The following is a 19807-nucleotide window of genomic DNA, read 5'->3' on the forward strand; positions in this document are numbered from 1 at the left end:
CTTCACGCTCAAAGCACGCCTTAAGTCGCTCATCAAATCACAGAGTCGGAAGGCGTCCCCGGGGGTCATCTAGTCCAACCCCCTGGCGGTGCTGACATCGGAGTGCTTGAAAATTGGCACATCTAATGGGAAAGCAACACCTGGAGATCTCCACCTGTCGTTGCAGCGCGTCCCTCGTGATCTCTATTGCATCGTCATAGGATTATTGCCCAAACTTAGAAGGGGTGGGAGGGGCGTTTCTGGAGGGCTGGACCAGGACCTGGCAGGCAAAGGTTCGAATCCTGGGTGTGACTCTGGCGGCTTATGACTGCCTTCTTCTCTTGGCCTGACCTACCCTGCAGGGTGGTTGTTGTGGGAGGGGAGGTGTTGCGGGAGGAGGAGGAGGAAGAGCCACGGAGGCCCAATTGGCTCTCCAAGGAGGAGGAGGAGGACGCAGATCCGCGAAGTCACCCAGAAGCGGCACCTAAATAATAATAATAATAATAATAATAATAATAATAATAATAATAATAATTTATTATTTATACCCTGCCCATCTGGCTGGGTTTCCCCAGCCATTCTGGGCGGCTTCCAACAAAACACTAAACTACAATAACCTATTAAACATTAAAACATTAAAATCTTCCCTAAACAGAAGCAAGCCGCGCTTCCCTCCGGCCGCCAGGGGCCGCTGGCGAGCCCCTTCGAGCCCCTCTAGGAGAGGCGGGCGGGCGAGGCTTCCGGTCTCTGTGGCCTCCCGGGCCGGAAGTGAGCGCGAGGAGGGCGGGAGGGAGAGAGACTTCCTCCGCCGGTCGCCCAGGAGCCGAGAGGAGCCTCCGAGGCCGGTGAGGGAGGGGAAGGAGAGGGAGGGGAAGGAGGGGGGAGGGACCCCCCACTCACGACCCCCCCCACTCACGACCCCCCCACGGAGGGGCGCGAGTTCCGGAGACTTCTCCCCCCCCCCACTCCCCGAGAGTGAAGCTGCGCCCGTTGGAGTTCTCCCCGTCCCGTGAGTGGGGGGGGGGCAGAGAGGGGCCTGGGGGAGGCCTCCCCCCCCCCGGACCCTCAAGAAGCGCAGTCCGGCCGAGGAGCCAGAAAGGGGGCGTCTTCCATGGGGGGGGGAGAAGAAGAATCATCTCTCTCCCCCCCCCCCGCTGTCTTGAAAGGGCCCTCGAGGAGACCCCAGTGGGGCGGGGGGCTCCCCTGTCAAACTGCCTCTTTCCCCGGCCCCTGACTCTCCTGCGCCCCCGTCTCCAGCCCCCTTCGACTCCCTGCGGCTGAGGTCCCTTCTCCCCGCCCAATGAGATATTTGTTTAGGGAACTTTTTGAATGTTTGACTTTGTATTGTGCTTTTAGTTTTCTGTTGGGAGCTGCCCAGAGTGGCTGGGGAAACCCAGCCAGATGGGCGGGGTATAAATGAAATTATTATTATTATTATTATTATTATTTGAGGGGGCTGCCCCACCCCAGTTGATGGGCATCGCCATTCAAATACAGTGGTACCTCGGGTTAAGTACTTAATTCGTTCCGGAGGTCCGTTCTTAACCTGAAACTGTTCTTTACCTGAAGCACCACTGGTGCGCCGCCGGAGCACGATTTCTGTTCTCAGAAGCAAAGTTCTTAACCCGAGGTACTATTTCTGGGTTAGCGGAGTGTGTAACCTGAAGCGTATGTAACCCGAGGTACCACTTTAGTATGGGTGAGCCTCGCCATGCCATCAATTGTGCAGGGAGGAGCTGACCTGTCCCTCCCCCAATATTTTCTTCACGTTGGCACCCCTGGCAGCAGGGCACCGGCGTGGGTCCAAGGTGGCTGTCCTGGGTGTGTGTTGCTGCTGCCTATTCTGGCTCCCTGAGTCCTGCCCTTGGAATGCCACTGGGTGGCCTCAGCTGCTTCACTTGGGGTGTTGCCTTCCCTGCAGGTCTCCTCCGGCTGACCGGGCATCACTGCCCTTGGCTTGGCACCATGGTGTCTGTCATGATGGGTAAGTTGGCCTGACATCCCCCCTCCCCTTTAACCCCGGTATGTCTTTGGAAGGGAGCCAGAGCAAAGCCAAACTCAAGAGGGGCTTGAGGGAGGGAGGGAGGGAAGGAAGGGGTAGCGGCAGAAGCAGGGCAGCCAAATCCAAGAGCCTCTCCCTTTGTTCTGTGCAAGGCGCCTGGCTGAACCCCAGATGGGAGGCAGCAGCTGCAAATGTGGAGAATGCAAGTCTGAGGCCAGCTGGGAAGAGGCGCTGGAGTGACGGCTTGGGGGGGTGAAGCAGAGACCAGGGAGATAAGCGCACAAGAATAGCCTGATGTATCAGGACAGTGGCTCTTTGGTCCAGCGCCCTGTTATCACAGCGGCCGACCAGATGCCCATTCTGGGAATCCTACAAGCAGGATCCACGCACAAGAGCACTTTCTCCCCTCCTGTCGCTTTGCTCAGGTGCTGGTTGCTTCTGACATAATCTTCTCTGTCTTTCAGCAACGTCAGAGTGGATTCAGTTCTTCAAAGAAGCTGGGATCCCCCCAGGGCCTGCTGTCAACTACGCCGTCATGTTTGTGGATAATAGGTGAGGCTGTTGGGAGATGGAGCCTCTGTGGAACATCTCACTGTTCTGTTTCCTGTGCTTCTGCTGCAGTCTGGGAGAGTGGGACTTCAGGAGCTCACGTGCAAGGGAATCTGTGATCCCTAGAAAGTGTCTCATCGATCCCACTGTAGGGGAGACCTCCCGGCCCTGCTTTCCATACAATGTGGGGTGGGAGGTGGGGATCTGTGCTCAGTGGCAGATGCTAAAGCCACCGGCTGCTTTTTTTAAACCTCCCAGGAGACGTGGTCCAAACAAAGGAGTTACATGGCTGAAAGAATCCCTTGCGTGGAGTTTGTGGGAGTGTGGTTTAGGTCAGGAACATTGCATCGGGCTGATGTATTGGCTTGTTTAAATCTTAAATTACCAAATAGCATGCATTATGTGGCCCAAGATTGTTTTTCAAACGTTTACCTCTCTGAGAAAAACAAAACAATATATCCTTTGTTTCTCAGAACAAAGGCCAAGTATTTTTAATTCCATTTGCAGTACCACACCCTACAGAATACAGTGGTGCCCCGCAAGACGAATGCCTCACAAGACGGAAAACCCGCTAGACGAAAGGGTTTTCCGTTTTGGAGGTGCTTCACAAAACGAATTTGCTATGGGCTTGCTTCACAAGACGAAAATGTCTTGCGAGTTCCTGCGGGGTTTCCCCCCCCCCTTTTCCCAAGCCGCTAAGCCGCTTATCAGCTGATCCGCTAAGCCCGCTAATAGCGCTAAGCCGCTAAGCTGCTAATGGGCTTGCTTCGCAAGACGAAAAAAACCGCAAGACGAAGAGACTCGCGGAACGGATTCTTTTCGTCTTGCGAGGCACCACTGTACCACAGGGCAGTGACCCTCATATGGGCTTTTCCTCCTATTGCCCTCATGTTACAGAATGCCTTTCTGTTTCCCATACGTGAAGCAGCAACATCAGTTCCTTCAGGCTTTCCCCCTCAGATTTCCCTTAAGATTGGGACCTGCTTTCATTTCTTTAAATTCCCCGAATTTTATAAATCTATGTATGGGTGAGTGGATTGGAGCAAATGGATATCTGAAATGTCATTATTTCTGAAGCCTTGTGAAAAAAGGCAGATGGCCAGCTCCCCATTGCAATGGGGAGTTTTTCTGTCCATTCCTTCCAGTGGTGGCTGGAGGAGTTTTCTTGTGCCAGGCTGTTGCATACCCTGTTCACAGAGTGCTTGTAGATTGCCCAGTTGGGGTATGGTACGTAACTCACCACCACATACCTTGTCCCCTGCAGGATCCAGAAGAACATGCTGATGGACCTCAACAAGGAGATCATGAACGAGCTGGGCATCACCATCGTCGGAGATATCATTGCCATCCTCAAACATGCCAAAGTTGTGTACAGGCAGGTGGGTTCTCCCAGGAAGCGGCTAACAACTTCTCCCAGTTGGTGTAGTGGTTAAGAGCGATAGACTCGTAATCTGGTGAACTGGGTTCGATTCCCCACTCCTCCACATGCAGCTGTTGGGTGACCTTGGGCTAGTCACACTTCTCTGAAGTCTCCCAGCCCCACTCACCTCACAGGGTGTTTGTTGTGGGGGAGAAAGGGAAAGGAGAATGTTAGCCGCTTTGAGACTCCTTAGGGTAGTGATAAAGCGGGATAGCAAATCCAAACTCTTTTTCTTCTTCCCACATGCTTTGCATTAAATGGCTGTGACATTGGCTGGTAACCCTCTGGCATTCTGGGTGGGATCTTTGGATATACAACAGTGTTTGAAATTCGCCAGGTGCATTTTGTGGGATGCAGGTGGCGCTGTGGGTTAAACCACAGAGCCTAGGACTTGCCGATCGGAAGGTCGACGGTTCGAATCCCCATGACGGGGTGAGCTCCCGTTGCTCGGTCCCTGCTCCTGCCCACCTAGCAGTTCGAAAGCACGTCAAAGTGCAAGTAGATCAATAGGTACTGCTCCAGCGGGAAGGTAAACGGCGTTTCCGTGCGCTGCTCTGGTTCGCCAGAAGCGGCTTAGTCATGCTGGCCACATGACCCGGAAGCTGTACGCCGGCTCCCTCGGCCAATAAAGCGAGATGAGCCTAGACCTAATGGTCAGGGGTCTCTTTACTTTTACCTATTGGCCACTTGCACCCAAGTGAAGATGCCCGAGCGCCAGGATGGTGCCTGGTGTCTCCACCATCTGGAGTTGCAAGCCTGGGTATCCTTGGACCTGGACTGTTTTCACACACTAGCACAGGGGTTGGCAAAGTTTATGTGGCTTGGGCCGCTTCACGGTCCTGCAGATACTGTGGTGGGCCGGAGTGTGTGTGCACGCATGCATGCGCAAACGCAGTTTCCGGCGTGGAGGAGGCGTGCGCAGCATCCCATTGGCCAAAGCGGAGCCGGCAAGTGTTGCGGAAGGCGGTCCCCGCTCTGCTCCATGCTGGTTTAGCGCGATGCACGGGAGCCGACTGAGCGGGCGGTGGGGGTCCATGGGCCGGTTAAACGACCCCCATATGGGCCTTAGGTTGCCGACCCCTGCACTTGCAGCACGTCCCGTAGAATTCTATCCGTTATATTTTATTTGCACAATCTAAACAAATTTTGGAAATCAATAAGTCGTATGGAGAAATACGACTTTTGAGCCACATGGCCCCAAAATGGCGACTAGGCATTCTGTTTTAGCAACTGTAGCCCTGGTTTAAGGAGCCATTGGCACCTGGCTTGTCTATGTGAGTTTTTAGCGTTGGTCTACAAGGTTCTTTTGGTGGAGTGGGATCCAGCAGTAAAACTTCAGCCTAGAAGGCTATGGTTGCAAGCTAGGGGGCTGTCATGAGCAACCAGTGATTGTGTGGGCTGCACAATAGCCTTTGCCCAGTGCAGGGGAGAATTCTAGAATTGTAGAGTTGGAAGGGACCCCCGAGGGTCATCCAGTCCAACCCCTTTGCAGTGCAGGGATCACAACTCTAGTATCCCTGACAGGTGGACATCGTTCCCCTGTCAAACGGCTCTTGCCATCAGGGGATGTGCAAGGATTTCAGTGCTCTTTGCTGATATCTCTCGGAAAGTGAAGCAAAGGACCTGAGCTCCCCAGTGGAGCTTTCAGAGAATGGTAAAAGTCCTGCTTAAGGGTCTGGAAGCCCCATAACACCCTGCATGACTCCCAGGCCAGATCTGTAGGTGAAGACCTGCAGCACTGCACTCCTCTCCTTGCTCCCGCATCCAGGAGTTTAATCTCCTGGTGTGATGCATATCTCAGACCTGGATAGCTTTCCTCTTCCTGCTACCTTCCTGCAAATGCCTGTACCTGGTGCATTTGTGGGGAGACCATGCCTTTGCTAGGGGAACCATCTCAATCTGCCCCTCACTATTGCATTGTGGTGTTCCCTCTGTCCCTAGGAAATGTGCAAGGCTGCTACAGAATCGGTGGCTTCCAGCCAACCCACCCTGCAGTCTGAACTCCGTCGCAATGCCAACAGTGGTGAGTAACACAAGCGGCTGGCTGCAGAGGGAGGAGGCGGCCAGGCCTTTCCTCCGCTCTCAGACTCTGTCTGTCTCTCCCTCTCCCTGCCAAGGCCTCTACTCTTCTCACTGCATGAAGTTGGCTGCTCCTTTCTGAGCTCACCTGAGCCACCCTTCCTTGGACACCCCTTCCTCCATTCTGTGCGGCTGCGTATTTTGATCATGGCTGTAGCTGGAACTTTTGAGCTATGAAGCTTCCGCTCCCCTTACAGCCAAGCTGCTGTCCTTTCATGTCGAATAAAAACATTTTTGTTCTTTCATGTATTTTCAAACAGTAAGCTCTTGCAAGTCCTGTTTTCAATTACATGTTGCTGGTTGCTTGAAATATACGCGCATTATGGAAAGGCATGATAATTTTAAAATAAATGAAAATAACAAATTAAATTAAAATTTAAAAATTAGATACCTTCCCCACCTTCATGTGCCGCTCTGCTTCTGCTTCACTGCCTCCTGCTTGCAGCTGAACTGCTCCAGCTGACGTCCTGGCTGCCCTGCAGTGACATCCCATAATATGTATGTCTGTGGGCATGGGTCTCACTTTGCAGGAAAAACTCAGGCAGTGGGAGAGGATTTCATGCCCACCTCTTCCAGGAGGAGAAAGCCTTATCTGAGAGCTCCCCAAATCCTATTGCAGGGTGTATCTTTTAAACCACCCCTCTGGAATTCCTGCTATTATTGGGCTCTCATTTGCCCCGTCTACATGGGCACTGGGCAAAAGCCTTCCATATGGTGTTGGGAAGGCAGAAACAGTGGCCAGTTTTAAACCCCTCCTAAAGACACGTCTATTTAAGCAGCCATTCCGTATAGCTAAAGTTATGGTTTTCCTAGTAGTGATGTATGGAAGTGAGAGCTGGACCATAAAGAAGGCTGATCGCCGAAGAATTGATGCTTTTGAATTCTGGTGCTGGAGGAGACTCTTGAGAGTCCCATGGACTGCAGGAAGATCAAACCTCTCCATTCTTAAGGAAATCAGCCCTGAGTGCTCACTGGAAGGACAGATCCTGAAGCTGAGGCTCCAAGACTTTGGCCACCTCATGAGAAGAGAAGACTCCCTGGAAAAGACCCTGATGTTGGGAAAGATGGAGGGCACAAGGAGAAGGGGACGACAGAGGATGAGATGGATGGACAGTGTTCTCGAAGCTACCAGCATGAGTTTGACCAAACTGCGGGAGGCAGTGGAAGACAGGAGTGTCTGGCGTGCTCTGGTCCAGGGGGGTCACGAAGAGTCGGACACAACTAAACGACTAAACAACAACAACCCGAGCTTATAAGATCCATCACACAGCTTCATTATTTATTGATATTTATCTGAATGTTTTGTTGAAGGCTTCTCTGCTTTTACTGATGTGTTTCTTTGTGTTTTTGGTTTTAAACCTTGTATATCCCCTCCCCCCCCCCCCACTATCTTTCTGTGTTATACGTAAAACCGCTGAAGGATTTTGGCACATAAAGTGGTGTGTAACTTTGATGTTCCTGCAGCTGCCACCCGGATGATTGCAAACAGCTTGAGCCGAGACTCCCCACCTTCCACTCCGGTCCGAAGACCTGACACCAGCACCTCCAAAATCTCCATCACAGTCTCCAATAAAATGGCAGCAAAGAATGCCAAAGCAGGTAGGTTTTTTTGGAATCTGCAAAATTGAAGCCTTTGGGGAAATGTGGAGAAAAATCTGTTTCGAAATCCTTCCAGCCCTAGTTCTGTCAGGCATGGCTCTCTGCTCCCCACTAGAGGCCAGACTTTCCCCATGGGTATTGCTGTCGGCTCTGAATGCCCATCCTTGAGTTGCCCAGCCAGAGGCCTCTGGACTCAAGGCAGGCGTGAGCTGGCCTTTCTCCCATCCTCTTCCTGCTGCCACAGCTCTCTGCAGTCCGGAGGCCGAGAACTCCACGCTCCCAGTGAAGCGCCGCCGCGTCACGGCAGAGATGGAAGGGAAGTACATTGTCCACATGCCCAAGGGAACCACTCCCAGGACCAAGAAGATCCTGGAGCAGCAGCAGGCAGCCAAAGGTACCTGGGCCACTTCCCCTGGGGAGCGGGGCTGAAGGCCGGCCAGCTTCCTTTAAAGCTGGGAAATGGGGGCAGGTCCGTGGCCACCTTAATTCATCCGGAGGAGTACTGTTAATTTTCCACTGCGGTGCAAAGGCCCAGCTGGCCTCCACTCCGAGACTGGTGTTGAGTGTGCTGCGGAACACGCTTCTGGCAGAGATGCGGCAGGCACCCTCGCTTTGAACTTTCTGGAATCTCTTGTGGGCTTCTTTTTATAATGGCCAGCCGGCTTTTGCAGTTGCTTAACATTTCCCTGAATGGCCAGCCGTTCACTTTAAGGGATGGCTCTGTACGGCTTTCAAAGGTTTCTTGTTGTTACTGTACTTCGCGGCCCTGGCATTTTGCAAGAGGACAATATATCGGTACATAGGTGAATGAAATCAAACCCTGCACTTAAAGAGCAAATTCAGAACCAAGGTGAAACGAATGTGCTGAGTTGAAGCACAGCCCAAATAAAAGAGGCAAACTTAAGCAGGTTAGGCCAGCAGCCAAAATTCGCTTTGCCCTCCCAGTCGCCAGCCTGCTGCTGCTACTGCTACCCAGCCAGCCCTTGTTTTTCTTCTGGTGCTTATGTCTGGCTCTTCCTAATTTTGTTTTTAATTGTGACACTTTGCAAAGTCCAGCTTCCTTGTTCCACATGACTGGCGTGCTCTGGCCAGAACTAACACCCCATCACACACACAGGTGCAGCCGCTTGTGAGATTGCCACTTGGCAAAGGTTTTGCAGTCTTGGCGTGGGTGGGGTGGGGGGAACGCAGGCCTCCGAGGTGCAAAATTGTTTCTTATGCACTATGGGCAGTGTTGCCTAACCTGCAGGGGCAAGGACTTCTGGTATGGTGTGGCTTCCAGAGACTGATGCCATCAGGCTGGGGAAAGGAGTATTTGGAAATGGTTTGGGTGCATTAAAAATATATTATTTAATCTTGTTTGCTGCTTCAAAAGCTTTTTTGGGTGAAACACATACTTATCTGCATGCTATGAAATAATCATTTGGCCCCTGTTGCTCCTTTGAAAAGCCCTTCTCTTGTTTTAACTCTGTGTGGCTTCTTTCCACTTCTACCTTGTTATTGACAGGGTTACAGAGAACCTCCGTGTTTGACCGGCTGGGTGCAGAGACCAGCGTGGACACAACCACAGGAAGCAAGGTGAGAGCAAAAGGGTGGGACCTGCTTGCTCCGGGGACTCTTCTTTTGAACCTTCCCCGCTCCCCTTGCCTCGGATACCACAAATGGGGGCCGGTTGGCAAGGCTGAGATTAAACATGTATGGTTGAGGGAGTAGAGGTGGACTTCCACTTCCTGGCCCAGCCAAGGCGTTCAGGGTGGGGCTAGAGCTCTTCTGATGTGGGAGGTGGCACTTTGGTCAGGCGGGGCTGTTGCCACGACCCACTAAGGGAGATAATCACAATGGAATTGGAAAAGCAACAGTTGCACATCTATTCAAATTCCATCTGAAACTATATAGTTGAATTAATTCAAAACAAAATGGATGAGCTGGATGAGGATCAGTGGCGTAGCGTGGGGGGTGCAGGGGGGGCCGGGCGCACCGGGCGCAACATCGGGGGGGGGCGCACTCGCAGCTCTCTGCCCCTACCTGGCTCACTCACTCTCTCTCACTGCTGTGCTGGCTGTGCGAATCCGATCCGAGCCGCCAGGTCGCTGCCCACTGTGGAGGGGAGGGTGCCAGGCGTGCGGTGCGGTGTGGAGAGAGAGCGAGGGACTATCTGGGGGAGGGACAGTGCAGGGGGGGGCGCAAATTACTTGCCTTGCCCCGGGTGCTGACAAGCCACGCTACGCCACTGATGAGGATACCAGCTTTTCAAAGTCTGGTAGTCATTTAGCACTTTTAGTAACTGCTTCAACTGTTGAGTAATTTCCTCCTGTGATGGACAGCCTTGACAAAGTGATGCCAGTTTCCCACGGTCTGGTTTAAAGCCACCTAGCAGGAGTCTTAAATCACTGCCTCCAGAGCTCCTCTGCTGCCCCCATTCCTCTTAGTGCCCCCCCTCCCCCGGATAATTCTATCAACCTCCCAGGGGGTGAAGTGCCCATCTTGGGAGCCACTTGTAGCCCTTTTGCAGAGCCTAGCAAAGGGCCTGAGGGGGGGGGTAAGGGTGGGGCTCCCAGCCACTCTGCCGTGCTTGCCACCCCCACCCTCATTGAGCCGCTCTGGTGTCTTCGCAGCCCACGGGAGTCTTTAGCCGCCTGGGGGACATGCAGGAGGCCGAGGAGGACAAAGCAGTGGACAGCGACGATGACAACTCCGTCTTGCAGTACGCTGGGGTGCTGAAGAAATTCTTCAAGCCCTCCAGGCCCAAGGAGAGCGCCAAGGCCGCCAGGGCAACGGTCAAAGCCAAAGCCACCAGCTCCGAGCCCCAGCCGAAGGCCCCAGCCGCCCCCGCCCTCCGGCGGCTCGGGAGCAAGAGCCTGGCGGAGAAGAAGAAGGAGAAGAAGGCCGAGCCGCCCCCGCTGCAAGGCGGCATGGCCAAGAGACTGGGCAAGCGCCCTCTGCCAGCCGAGGCCCAGGACAGCCAGGTCACCAGCTCCAGGAGCAAGCCGGAGTCCGAGTTCCGAGTCACCATCAAGAGAACTTTGGGCAGCGCGAAGGTAAGCAGCACCACGGAGGGTCCCAGCGCCCAGATGGACAACACGGGCACCGTCAGCGTCTTTAAACGCTTGGGCAGGAAGGCGGTGTGAGCTGGGCCCCCCGGCGCGCCCTTCGCCTGCATGCGTGTGGGAGACCCTCTTTGGACACCTTGAAGTCGGCGCCCCCTCTCCCCTGCCTGCAACACAAACGGGGCCTCCGGGCGGAGGACGGCTTCTGGGAAACTTGGCGTCGGTTCTCCCAGCTGTTTCCACAGGTCTGTGGGGCAGGAGCGGAACTGGGGGGGGGGGGGGCTCTTGCGTGGCTGCACGGCCCTCCTCAAGGCAGCGGCTTGCCAGTGCTGGAGGCAGCACCCACCCAACGGAGCATTGCTGGGGTGGGCTGAGGGCTCCCAGCGGGTGCAAGAGGTCATGTCGCACTGAACCCTCCTTTCTCTGTCTCTGTTATTTCCCCTCTGCAGGTCCTTGCTCTCTCCTAGGAAGTAGGTGCCTTGAAGGCCCTGTAAAAGATCTTGCAAGATTCAGTAGATCCCTTCCCTTCCCCACCCCACCCCACCCCCACCCCCACTTTCTTTTCCGTTTTTCCCAAGCGTTTACCTGCCGCTTTCCTGCATCCTAGGAACAGCAACTGAACAGCTGACCAGAAATTTCCTCTTGCTGGACACTGGGATCGCGCAGTCAGCCAGCGGGGTCCCAGTGCTGAGTTTTGCCTCCTGCCAGGAGGAGGAGGAAAATTCTGGCCGGCTCCTCTTTGGGTTCCATCTCTCCTCTGAGCAGAAGAGGAATTTCTCCTGGCCTGGCTGTGGCATGTGAGACGAGGTTCTTGTGGGGGCAGGAGATGGTTTCATGTGTCAGGAGTCCCAAACTGGGCTGGCTCTCCTGCCCAAGCCTCCTGAAGCAACACTGCTCAGCTGGGAAAGGGGAAGAGAGGGCCAGGCAGGTCTCTTTTCCAGAGTCAGGCCTCGTTGAGCCAAATCAGACGCACGATCTGGACCCTGGCTAAATCTGAAGCCAGACTCCGGTGAGAATTGCAGTGGGCTTGGTTTTTCCATGCTCTGCTCCTCCATCAACCCCGATGGGCACCCGCATTGCTGTGTTGGATGGAGGGCAGCATCCAGGGCAGCCATCTGCTGCCTCACCTGCCCTGCGGCTTCCTTGTGAGCCTGGTTCCCCCTTTCAGAGGCTTCTGCCCTACAGCAGCAGGAGGGGCACTAATGCCAGGCCTGTTTTGCGCAGAGAGATGGTGGTATGCAAGCCGCCTGCCATCTCTCTCTCCTCTGGGCTCCTGCTGCTCTTGGTCTCTGCTAGAGCCCCACGTCTGAGTTTCATAGGATGCTGCCCATGCCAGCTGGCCTCCCCACAATATATATTTGGAAAATGAAAACGGGCCATTGCGATGTGGTACGCCCAAGAGTCTTGGGCAATGGCAGTAGAGATGGAAATGCTTGAGGGGCCCTCCTGGGCGGAGGGTGACCTGCGAGGTAGCCCAGGCCACTCTTGCACTTGACCGAAAACTCTGTGTCCCAGCATGCACTGCCAGTTGGAGTATCCCTTGTGTTGGCTTCTGATTGGCACGGAACCCAGAGACGTTTCCTGTGCTCTGAGGTGCCTTCTGTGTCCCCAGCTGCCCCTGAGAGAATTATGCGACCTGCACGATTTAGGGGATGTGGGGCTCCCCCATGCACCTGTTAATCAGATAAGGCAGCAGCTGTGTGGGGTTCCTAATGGTTTAAATGAATTTTTATTGATTAAATTAGGGAGGGGGGAGCTAGAAGAGCTGTGGTGTAATGGTTGATAGTTGTTTTTTTTAAAAAAAAGACTTTTTTTGTAAACATGAGTTAATGTGCAATCTGGATGTATCCTTGCATTCGGCTGTCACTTGCCCAGAGGTGCAGCGGGGAGGGCGGCAAGGTTCTCAGTGCTGCTGTCAGAGCCTGCCAGGTGCGTTCCTGCACTCCCCACACCCCGCCGCCCAGGTAGGGGAATAAAGGAATGTTCTCTTGCAATAAAACGAGTCTCCTCTTAGCTTGATTCAGCTGCAGCATCTCTTTGGGAAGCCCCCTCACAAAGGGGACACACAGTATACCTGAAAGAGCGTCTCCATCCCCATCGCTCAGCCCGGACTCTGAGGTCCAGCGCCGAGGGCCTTCTGGCGGTTCCCTCACTGCGAGAAATGAGGTTACAGGGAACCAGGCAGAGGGCCTTCTCGGTGGTGGCACCCACCCTGTGGAATGCCCTCCCACCAGATAAACAAAGAGATAAACAACTACCTGACATTCAGAAGACATCTTAAGGCAGCCCTGTTCAGGGAAGTTTTTAACGTGTCATATTTTAGTGTTTTTTTGGTTTCTATGGAAGCTGCCCAGTGGCTGGGGAGGCCCAGCCAGATGGGCGGGGTATAAATAATAAATTATTATTATTATTATTATTATTATTATTAGAGCTTGCTGGATCAGCCCACGGGGCCAAATCTCATCCAGCATCCAATGCTTTTCCTGCTGGAAGTCTTGCCACTGGGGTGTTTGTGTGTGTACACACACGGAGAGGTCTTGCAGGAGAGGCCTTTGGCTTGTAATTTCAGCTATCCACAGGGAGAGCGGAGGAGGGGCAAGCCCTAATCAGTGGAGAGATATTGCTTGTTCTGATGTTATCTTTTTATTATTATTCATTTCATACAAATTAAATATTGTCTGATTGTTCAAAGAAAAGAAAGAATTATTAAAAGGAACCCTCAAAGCAGCTTATAAAAAGAATAAAACAATAAAATGGTCAGTAAAAGTTCAGTAGGAGAGTAAGCAAGCACAAAGCATTGGGGTTGGGTGGAATGATCCTCTCGGATACAACCTCCTTAACCTCCTTTCTTTTTTGGGGAGGATCTATCTTTCTTGCAGGGATGCGGGTGGCGCTGTGGGTTAAACCACAGAGCCTAGAACTTGCCGATCAGAAGGTCAGCGGTTCAAATCCCTGCGACGGGGTGAGCTCCTGTTGCTCGGTCCCTGCTCCTGCCAACCTAGCAGTTCGAAAGTACGTCAAAGTGCAAGTAGATAAATAGGTACCGCTCCGGCGGGAAGGTAAACGGTGTTTCCGTGCGCTGCTCTGGTTCACCAGAAGCGGCTTGGTCATACTGGCCACATGACCCGGAAGCTGTATAGCAGCTCCCTCGGCCAATAAAGCGAGATGAGCGCTGCAACCCCAGAGTCGGCCACGACTGGACCTAACGGTCAGGAGTCCCTTTACCTTTATCTTGCAGAATCATTCCTCGCCTGCCTCCTTCTCAGGCCTCAAGTACAAAAATTATAAGTAGGATAGAAGGGAAAGTAATAACACACACCACCCGCGTGCCATTTAGAAGCAGTTATGAGTCCATGGTTGTAGGGACACAGCAGCATTATGAAGAACAGGGGAAGCCTGTCCTGTTTCGCCCCCTGAGGCAACCAGGGAATGTGCAGCCTCCTACCTGCCCCCCTCCCGACATCCAGAACACCCCCTGAAATGGGTGTTGTGGTGGAAGCGGTGAGGAGAGCAGCCCACTGCTGGTTACGTTGCCGGCGTCTAAGGCGGCAGCTTCACCCCGCCAGCTGTGCTGGAGGGGCAGCCCCCTTGCTGAAGGGTCAGCCAGGCTTGGCATGGTCACCTACACGATGGGAATATAAGAGCTTAGGAAGAGCCTGCTGGATCAGGCCAAAGGACTCCCGTCTAGTCCAGCATCCTGTTCTCTTTTTTAAAAAAAAATAATATTTATTAAATGTTTAATAGTTACAAAAAGAAAAAGAATAAAAAAGAAGAAACAATAAAAATTTAATAGACAATACATCAAAAATAAAAAGAAAAAACAATACCACAGAACAAGAAAAAACTAAAACATTTAAAAACACGTCCAAATTTCATTTCTTTATCTTTCATAGGGCTTGCCGATCGAAAGGTCGGCGGTTCGAATCCCCGCGGCGGGGTGCGCTCCCGCTGTTCGGTCCCAGCGCCTGCCAACCTAGCAGTTCGAAAGCACCCCTGGGTGCAAGTAGACAAACAGGGACCGCTTACTAGCGGGAAGGTAAACGGCGTTCCGTGTGCGGCTCTGGCTCGCCAGATCAGCGATGTCACGCTGGCCACGTGACCCGGAAGTGTCTGCGGACAGCGCTGGCCCTTGGCCTCTTTGAGTGAGATGGGCGCACAACCCTAGAGTCTGTCAAGACTGGCCCGTACAGGCAGGGGTACCTTTACCTTTCATATGCTTGTTTCCTCGACTTCCTCACACCTCCCTTTTCTGTATTCTAGTTCAAATTAGCTGGTTCAACAAATCCTTTCCCTCTTTCTCAATTTTTGTTCTATAATTTATCCTAACAGTTTAACTTTAAATTTTCCACTTTAGCGCATTAACAATCAGTTTTTGCTTAATTCTTAATAACACTTCTGCTAAAACCATATAACTTCATTCCAATATTCTTCTAACATTCATTAATTTTGCAATATTTCTGTAAATATACTTTCATTTTTTTCCAATCTTCTTCCATCAACTCTTCTCCCTGGTCTTGGATTCTGCCATTTCCATATAGTCCATTTCCATATAGTCCATCAGCTTCATCTGCCATTCTTCCCGGGTGGGTAGCTCTTGTGTCTTCCAATACTTTGCGATGAGTATTCTTGCTGCTGCCAGCATCCTGTTCTCACAGTGGCCAACCAGATGCCTGTCATGGGAAGCTCCAGGACAGGACCTGAGCTCAAGAGCCCTGTCATCTCCTGTGGCTTCCAGCAACTGGGATTCAGAATCAATTGAGGCCCTTCTCTAGGCGGCCTCGAGCTCCCTGGAAGGCAGCTGGGATAGGTACACAACGCACCGCTTTCTCCATGTGTCCCCAAATACTTACAGTGCTTATTGGGCTAGCTAGGCAGAGCCGTAGCCCCGTTCTTCATGCAGAAACATCCTATTTTCAATCGCGGCATCTCTGGTTAAAACTAAGGGCAATGGAGCAAGACCCTCTCTGAGTCCGTGGAAACCGAATTCCCGTCAGAGTGGATGGCACGGGTTAGGTGGGCGGGTGGTCTGACTGCCAAAGGCAGTCAGTGGGTCTTAAGTGGGTCTGCAGAGTCCATCCCTTGCAACAAGCATGTGGAGTTGAACAGAACTGGGTGGGCAAAAACGACTTCCCTGCAGTTTTGCTATGTCTATAAAGAAGGCTGATCGCCGAAGAATGGGTGCTTTTGAATTCTGGTGCTGGAGGAGACTCTTGAGAGTCCCATGGACTGCAAGAAGATAATACCTCCCCATTCTGAAGGAAATCAGCCCTGAGTGCTCACTGGAAGGACAGATCCTGAAGCTGAGGCTCCAATACTCTGGCCACCTCATGAGAAGAGAAGACTCCCTGGAAAAGACCCTGATGTTGGGAAAGATGGAGGGCACAAGGAGAAGGGGGCGACAGAGGACGAGATGGTGGGACAGTGTTCTCGAAGCTACCAGCCTGAGTTTGACCAAACTGCGGGAGGCAGTGGAAAACAGGAGTGCCTGGCGTGCTCTGGTCCATGGGGTCATGAAGAGTCGGATAACAATAACAACAAAACCAAAACCCCTGCGTAAAATGGGGTGAATGACCTGCCTGCCTTCTGAGCTTGGGGCAGGTGATTGCTCTATTTCCCTTGAGTCCCTCTGAAGCTTGGGGGGGGGGTGAAGGGGAGAGTGTATGGTGGTGGGCACAGACTTCGGCCTGTCAAACCAGCTTGGCCCCACAAGTTATGATTCCGTTAGGAAGTTATACTCCAGGCCCTCAAACCAGCAGCCCTAATTCCTAGAGGTCTGTAGCTTGCGTGGCATAATGGTCAGTGTTGGGTGAGACAAGGGTTCGAATCCCCACTCATTGGCCATGAAGCTCCATGGGTGGCCTTGGGGGCCAGTCACCGTCTCTCTCAGCCTAACCTACCTCACAGGGTTGTTGTGAGGATAAAAGGGGCAGCTGAACATGAGTCACCTGGAGCTCCTGGCAGGAAAAGGTGGTATATAAATGTAATAAATAGAATAAATATGCAAGTATAGATTCCAACTGGACGCGGGTGGCGCTGTGGTTTAAACCCCTGAGCCTAGGGCTTGCCGATCAGAAGGTTGGCGGCTTGAATCCCCGTGACAGGGTGAGCTCCCGTTGCTCGGTCCCTGCTCTTGCCAACTCGAAAGCACATCACACCACTTAGAATCATAGAGTTGGAAGGGACTGCATCTAACCCTCTGTAATGCAGGGATTTTTTGCCTAATGTGGGGCTCAAACCCGCAAGCCTCAGATTAAGAGTCTTGTGCTCTGTCTGTTGAGCTTTTTATGTCGTTCTAGAACATGGCTTGGGACGCAGGTGGCACTGTGGGTTAAACCACAGAGCCTAGGGCTTGCCGATCAGAAGGTTGGCGGTTTGAATCCCTGCGAGCTCCTGTTGCTCAGTCCCTGCTCCTGCCAGTCTAGCAGTTCGAAAGCACGTCAAAGTGCAAGTAGATAAATAGGTACCACTTCAGCGGGAAGGTAAACGGTGTTTCCGTGCGCTGCTCTGGTTCGCCAGAAGTGGCTTAGTTAGCGGCTGCCCACATGACCCAGAAGTTGTACACCGGCTCCCTCGGCCAATAAAGCCAGATGAGCGCCACAACCCCAGAGTTGGCCACGACTGGACCTAATGGTCAGGGGTCCCTTTACCTATAGATTCCAACGGAAACGTGCACATCCCTCCCTCTAAATTAGGACGTGCACATCCCTCCCTCTCTCTAAATTACCTAGCCAATACATGTATATTTTGTGTGTCCCGCCCCTCCATCGTTATTCCTCTACGTGACTTTTCACCTTTGTCGTCCTTATTTACATCTACATTTCATTTGTTATTTATTAAATTTGCGAGTTGCTTTACCTTGTCCAGGGCAGCCCAAAGCAACCTACAGACAATAAATCCCACGCAAATACTGTACATTAAAAGCAAAAGGAATGAGAAAGGGATTGTCATCATCACTACTGCGAGAGCCGGTCATTTATTCCTCCTGGCGGCTTAACCACCTTCCCGCCGAAGAGACCTGCTGCGCTCGGAAGCTGTCTCCTGCACTCTGCGCATGCTCCCGCTCGATCCTGCGGGGAGGTGGTGGCAGTGGCTCCTCCCCCTCCGCCTTCCTATTGGTCGCGCCAGCTGCGGACGTGGAGAAGCCGCCTCTCGCCCCGGCCCGGGCAGCCGCGCATGCGCTCCGAGCCCAGCCGGGCCTCCTCCTGCCGCGCAGGCGCCTTGACGGCTTCGCCGCGGCTCGGGAGCCGCCCGGGGCGCGCATGCGCACACGGCCGAAGGCGGCAACGGCGGCGCTGCTGCTCGTCCTCGGTCTCGCGGCCCTGCAGCCTCGCCTCGCCGGGCTCCGCCTCGCTCCGCGCTTGCGCGCACCGCCCCGGCCGCCTCCGCCCCTCCCCCTCCTTCCTGCATGCGTGGGCCCGGCGGGGGGCGGGGTTTCCGGGAGCGCGGGCGCCGTCGGGCCTGACGCGGCGGCGAGGATGAGGATGGCGGCCCTGAGGGGGCGCCGGTAGCGGCGGCGGCGGAGGAGCCAGGTAGGCCGCGCCCCCCCCTGCCCTCAGTGGTATCGCCCGGAGAGACGCAGGCGCGAGCGCGGGGCACTGTGGGAGGCGAGGGAGGGAGGGGGAGCGCGGGGCAGAACTATCGGGCGGGCGGGGGGACGTGGGAGCGAACCATGGGCGCGGGGGGAGCGGAGGCGGCCGCGGGCGGGGCCTGCGCGGAAGGCCGAACGGGGCGGGGGGGGCTGCCTGGGGGGAGGGGGGGAGGCAGGGCGCCCCTCCCCCAACACGCGGCCTCTCTGCCCGCGCTGCCCGCCCTCCCTCCGGCCCTGCGAGGCAGGCTTGCTCGCGGAACCGCAGGGTGGGGCGGGACCCCCAGGGGTCATCTAGCCCAACCGCACTCCTCGGCAGCCATGCCGTACTTCGTCACGACCGAAGCATCCCCGGCAGGCGGCCACTACGCCTAGAATCGTAGAATCGGAAGAGTAGAGCTGGGAGGGGATCCCCAGGGGTCATCTAGTCGTACCCTATGCTACGCGGCCGTCACAACCGAAGCATCCCATGCAGATGGCCTCTGCGAGAAGGGTAGAGCTGGGAGGGGTTCCCCAGGGGTCGTCTAGCCCAACCCCCTGCAGTGCAGGAGTGACAGCTAAAGAATACCCAACGGAGGCTCCCCCCCCCCGCCCACCATGCTCAATTGGGTGCCCCCTCCAGAGAGAGTCTGTTCCACTGTCTCGCTGCCCCCCCTCACCACCACCACCCCTGGCTCACACAGCTGCTTATGGGATGGTATTGCAGCAGTTCTGGCGCTGCCCTGCTTCAGGTGAGCCGCTGAAGACACAAATTGCACTGCAAGGGGGTTGGGCTGGATGACCCCTGGAGGTCCCCTCAGCTCTAGGGTTCTGTGGAATTGCCTTCCTAAGGGTGTTGCCAGGAGCTGCTGCCACCTGAATGGCAACCTAGGGCCTGTCTCGTCTCCACTCCACGCACCAAACTGGTTGTTTTTTTTTTTGAGGGGGGGAGGGAGTTCTGGGTATTTTGACACCTTTGCTTGCTTCTTATGGGCAGTGCTACTGGCTTCCTACTATTCTTCCAAGTTGCTCATGCATATGTGGAGACCGTATCTCATTTCTTCCTTCGGATGCTCCCTCATGGCCAGCTGATGATAAAAAGGGAGCCATAGGCTAAGCAGATGCTCCTGGTCACACCCAGCAAGGTAGCAGCTCCAGTCAGTATTGCATAGTGGTTAGAGCTGGGCTAGGACCTGTGCGTCCAGGGTTCAAGTCCCCATTTGGCCATAAAACTCACTGGGTGTGACCCTGGGCCAGTCTGTTAGCCTAACCTACCTCGCAGGGTGGTTGTGGGGCTAGAACAGGGAGGGAGAGAGCCATGCAGGGCACCTTGAGGGGGAAAGGTGAGATAGAAATGCAGCCCAGCCAAGAGGGGATGAGGAAGGGTGTGGGTCTATATGTACATGTGTTTACGTATTGGTGGCAATCCCACCCAATGCTCTCTTAAGCACACCTGTATGATGCCAGGAGATGCCAAGAGCTGGTTTCCTTGCCAGAAGCTGCATTTGGGTTGCTCTTGTGGGAAGGCTGCACCTCAGAGCTGCAATCTAGCACCAAGGTGCGACAAG

The 19807-nt window shown here is 54.0% G+C and overlaps 2 protein-coding genes and 1 long non-coding RNA gene across 8 annotated transcripts in view; 2 read left to right on the forward strand and 1 right to left on the reverse strand.

Moving 5' to 3' along the window:
* The window catches only part of LOC310684888, a 239051-nt gene that overhangs the window by 124063 nt on the left and 95181 nt on the right, over positions 1–19807 (reverse strand). The gene's annotated exons all lie outside the window — the stretch shown is intronic.
* LOC310684490 (uncharacterized protein C19orf47) lies at positions 719–12674 on the forward strand. Of its 6 annotated transcripts, none has more exons than XM_083455714.1 (10): positions 719–824; positions 1901–1963; positions 2446–2533; positions 3795–3909; positions 5892–5973; positions 7494–7628; positions 7873–8022; positions 9136–9206; positions 10244–10666; positions 11125–12674. In XM_083455714.1, exons 2-10 carry the CDS (start codon positions 1945–1947, stop codon positions 11140–11142), a joined length of 1101 nt encoding a protein of 366 aa, XP_083311840.1. In that variant the 5' UTR covers positions 719–824; positions 1901–1944; the 3' UTR covers positions 11143–12674. The 6 variants fall into 6 exon arrangements, with proteins under 6 accessions (XP_083311840.1, XP_083311838.1, XP_083311843.1 ...); XM_083455715.1 differs by having other exon boundaries at positions 809–988; XM_083455712.1 differs by having other exon boundaries at positions 10244–12674.
* Positions 17946–19807, forward strand: part of AKT2 (AKT serine/threonine kinase 2) — a 28079-nt gene continuing 26217 nt past the window's right edge. Inside the window, exon 1 of the mRNA XM_083455549.1 lies at positions 17946–18204. The gene's annotated coding sequence lies outside the window, so the exon portion shown is untranslated. The remainder of the gene's footprint in view (positions 18205–19807) is intronic.

Source organism: Podarcis tiliguerta, assembly GCF_965153285.1.
Source record: "Podarcis tiliguerta genome assembly, chromosome: 8".
Lineage (NCBI taxonomy): Eukaryota > Metazoa > Chordata > Lepidosauria > Squamata > Lacertidae > Podarcis > Podarcis tiliguerta.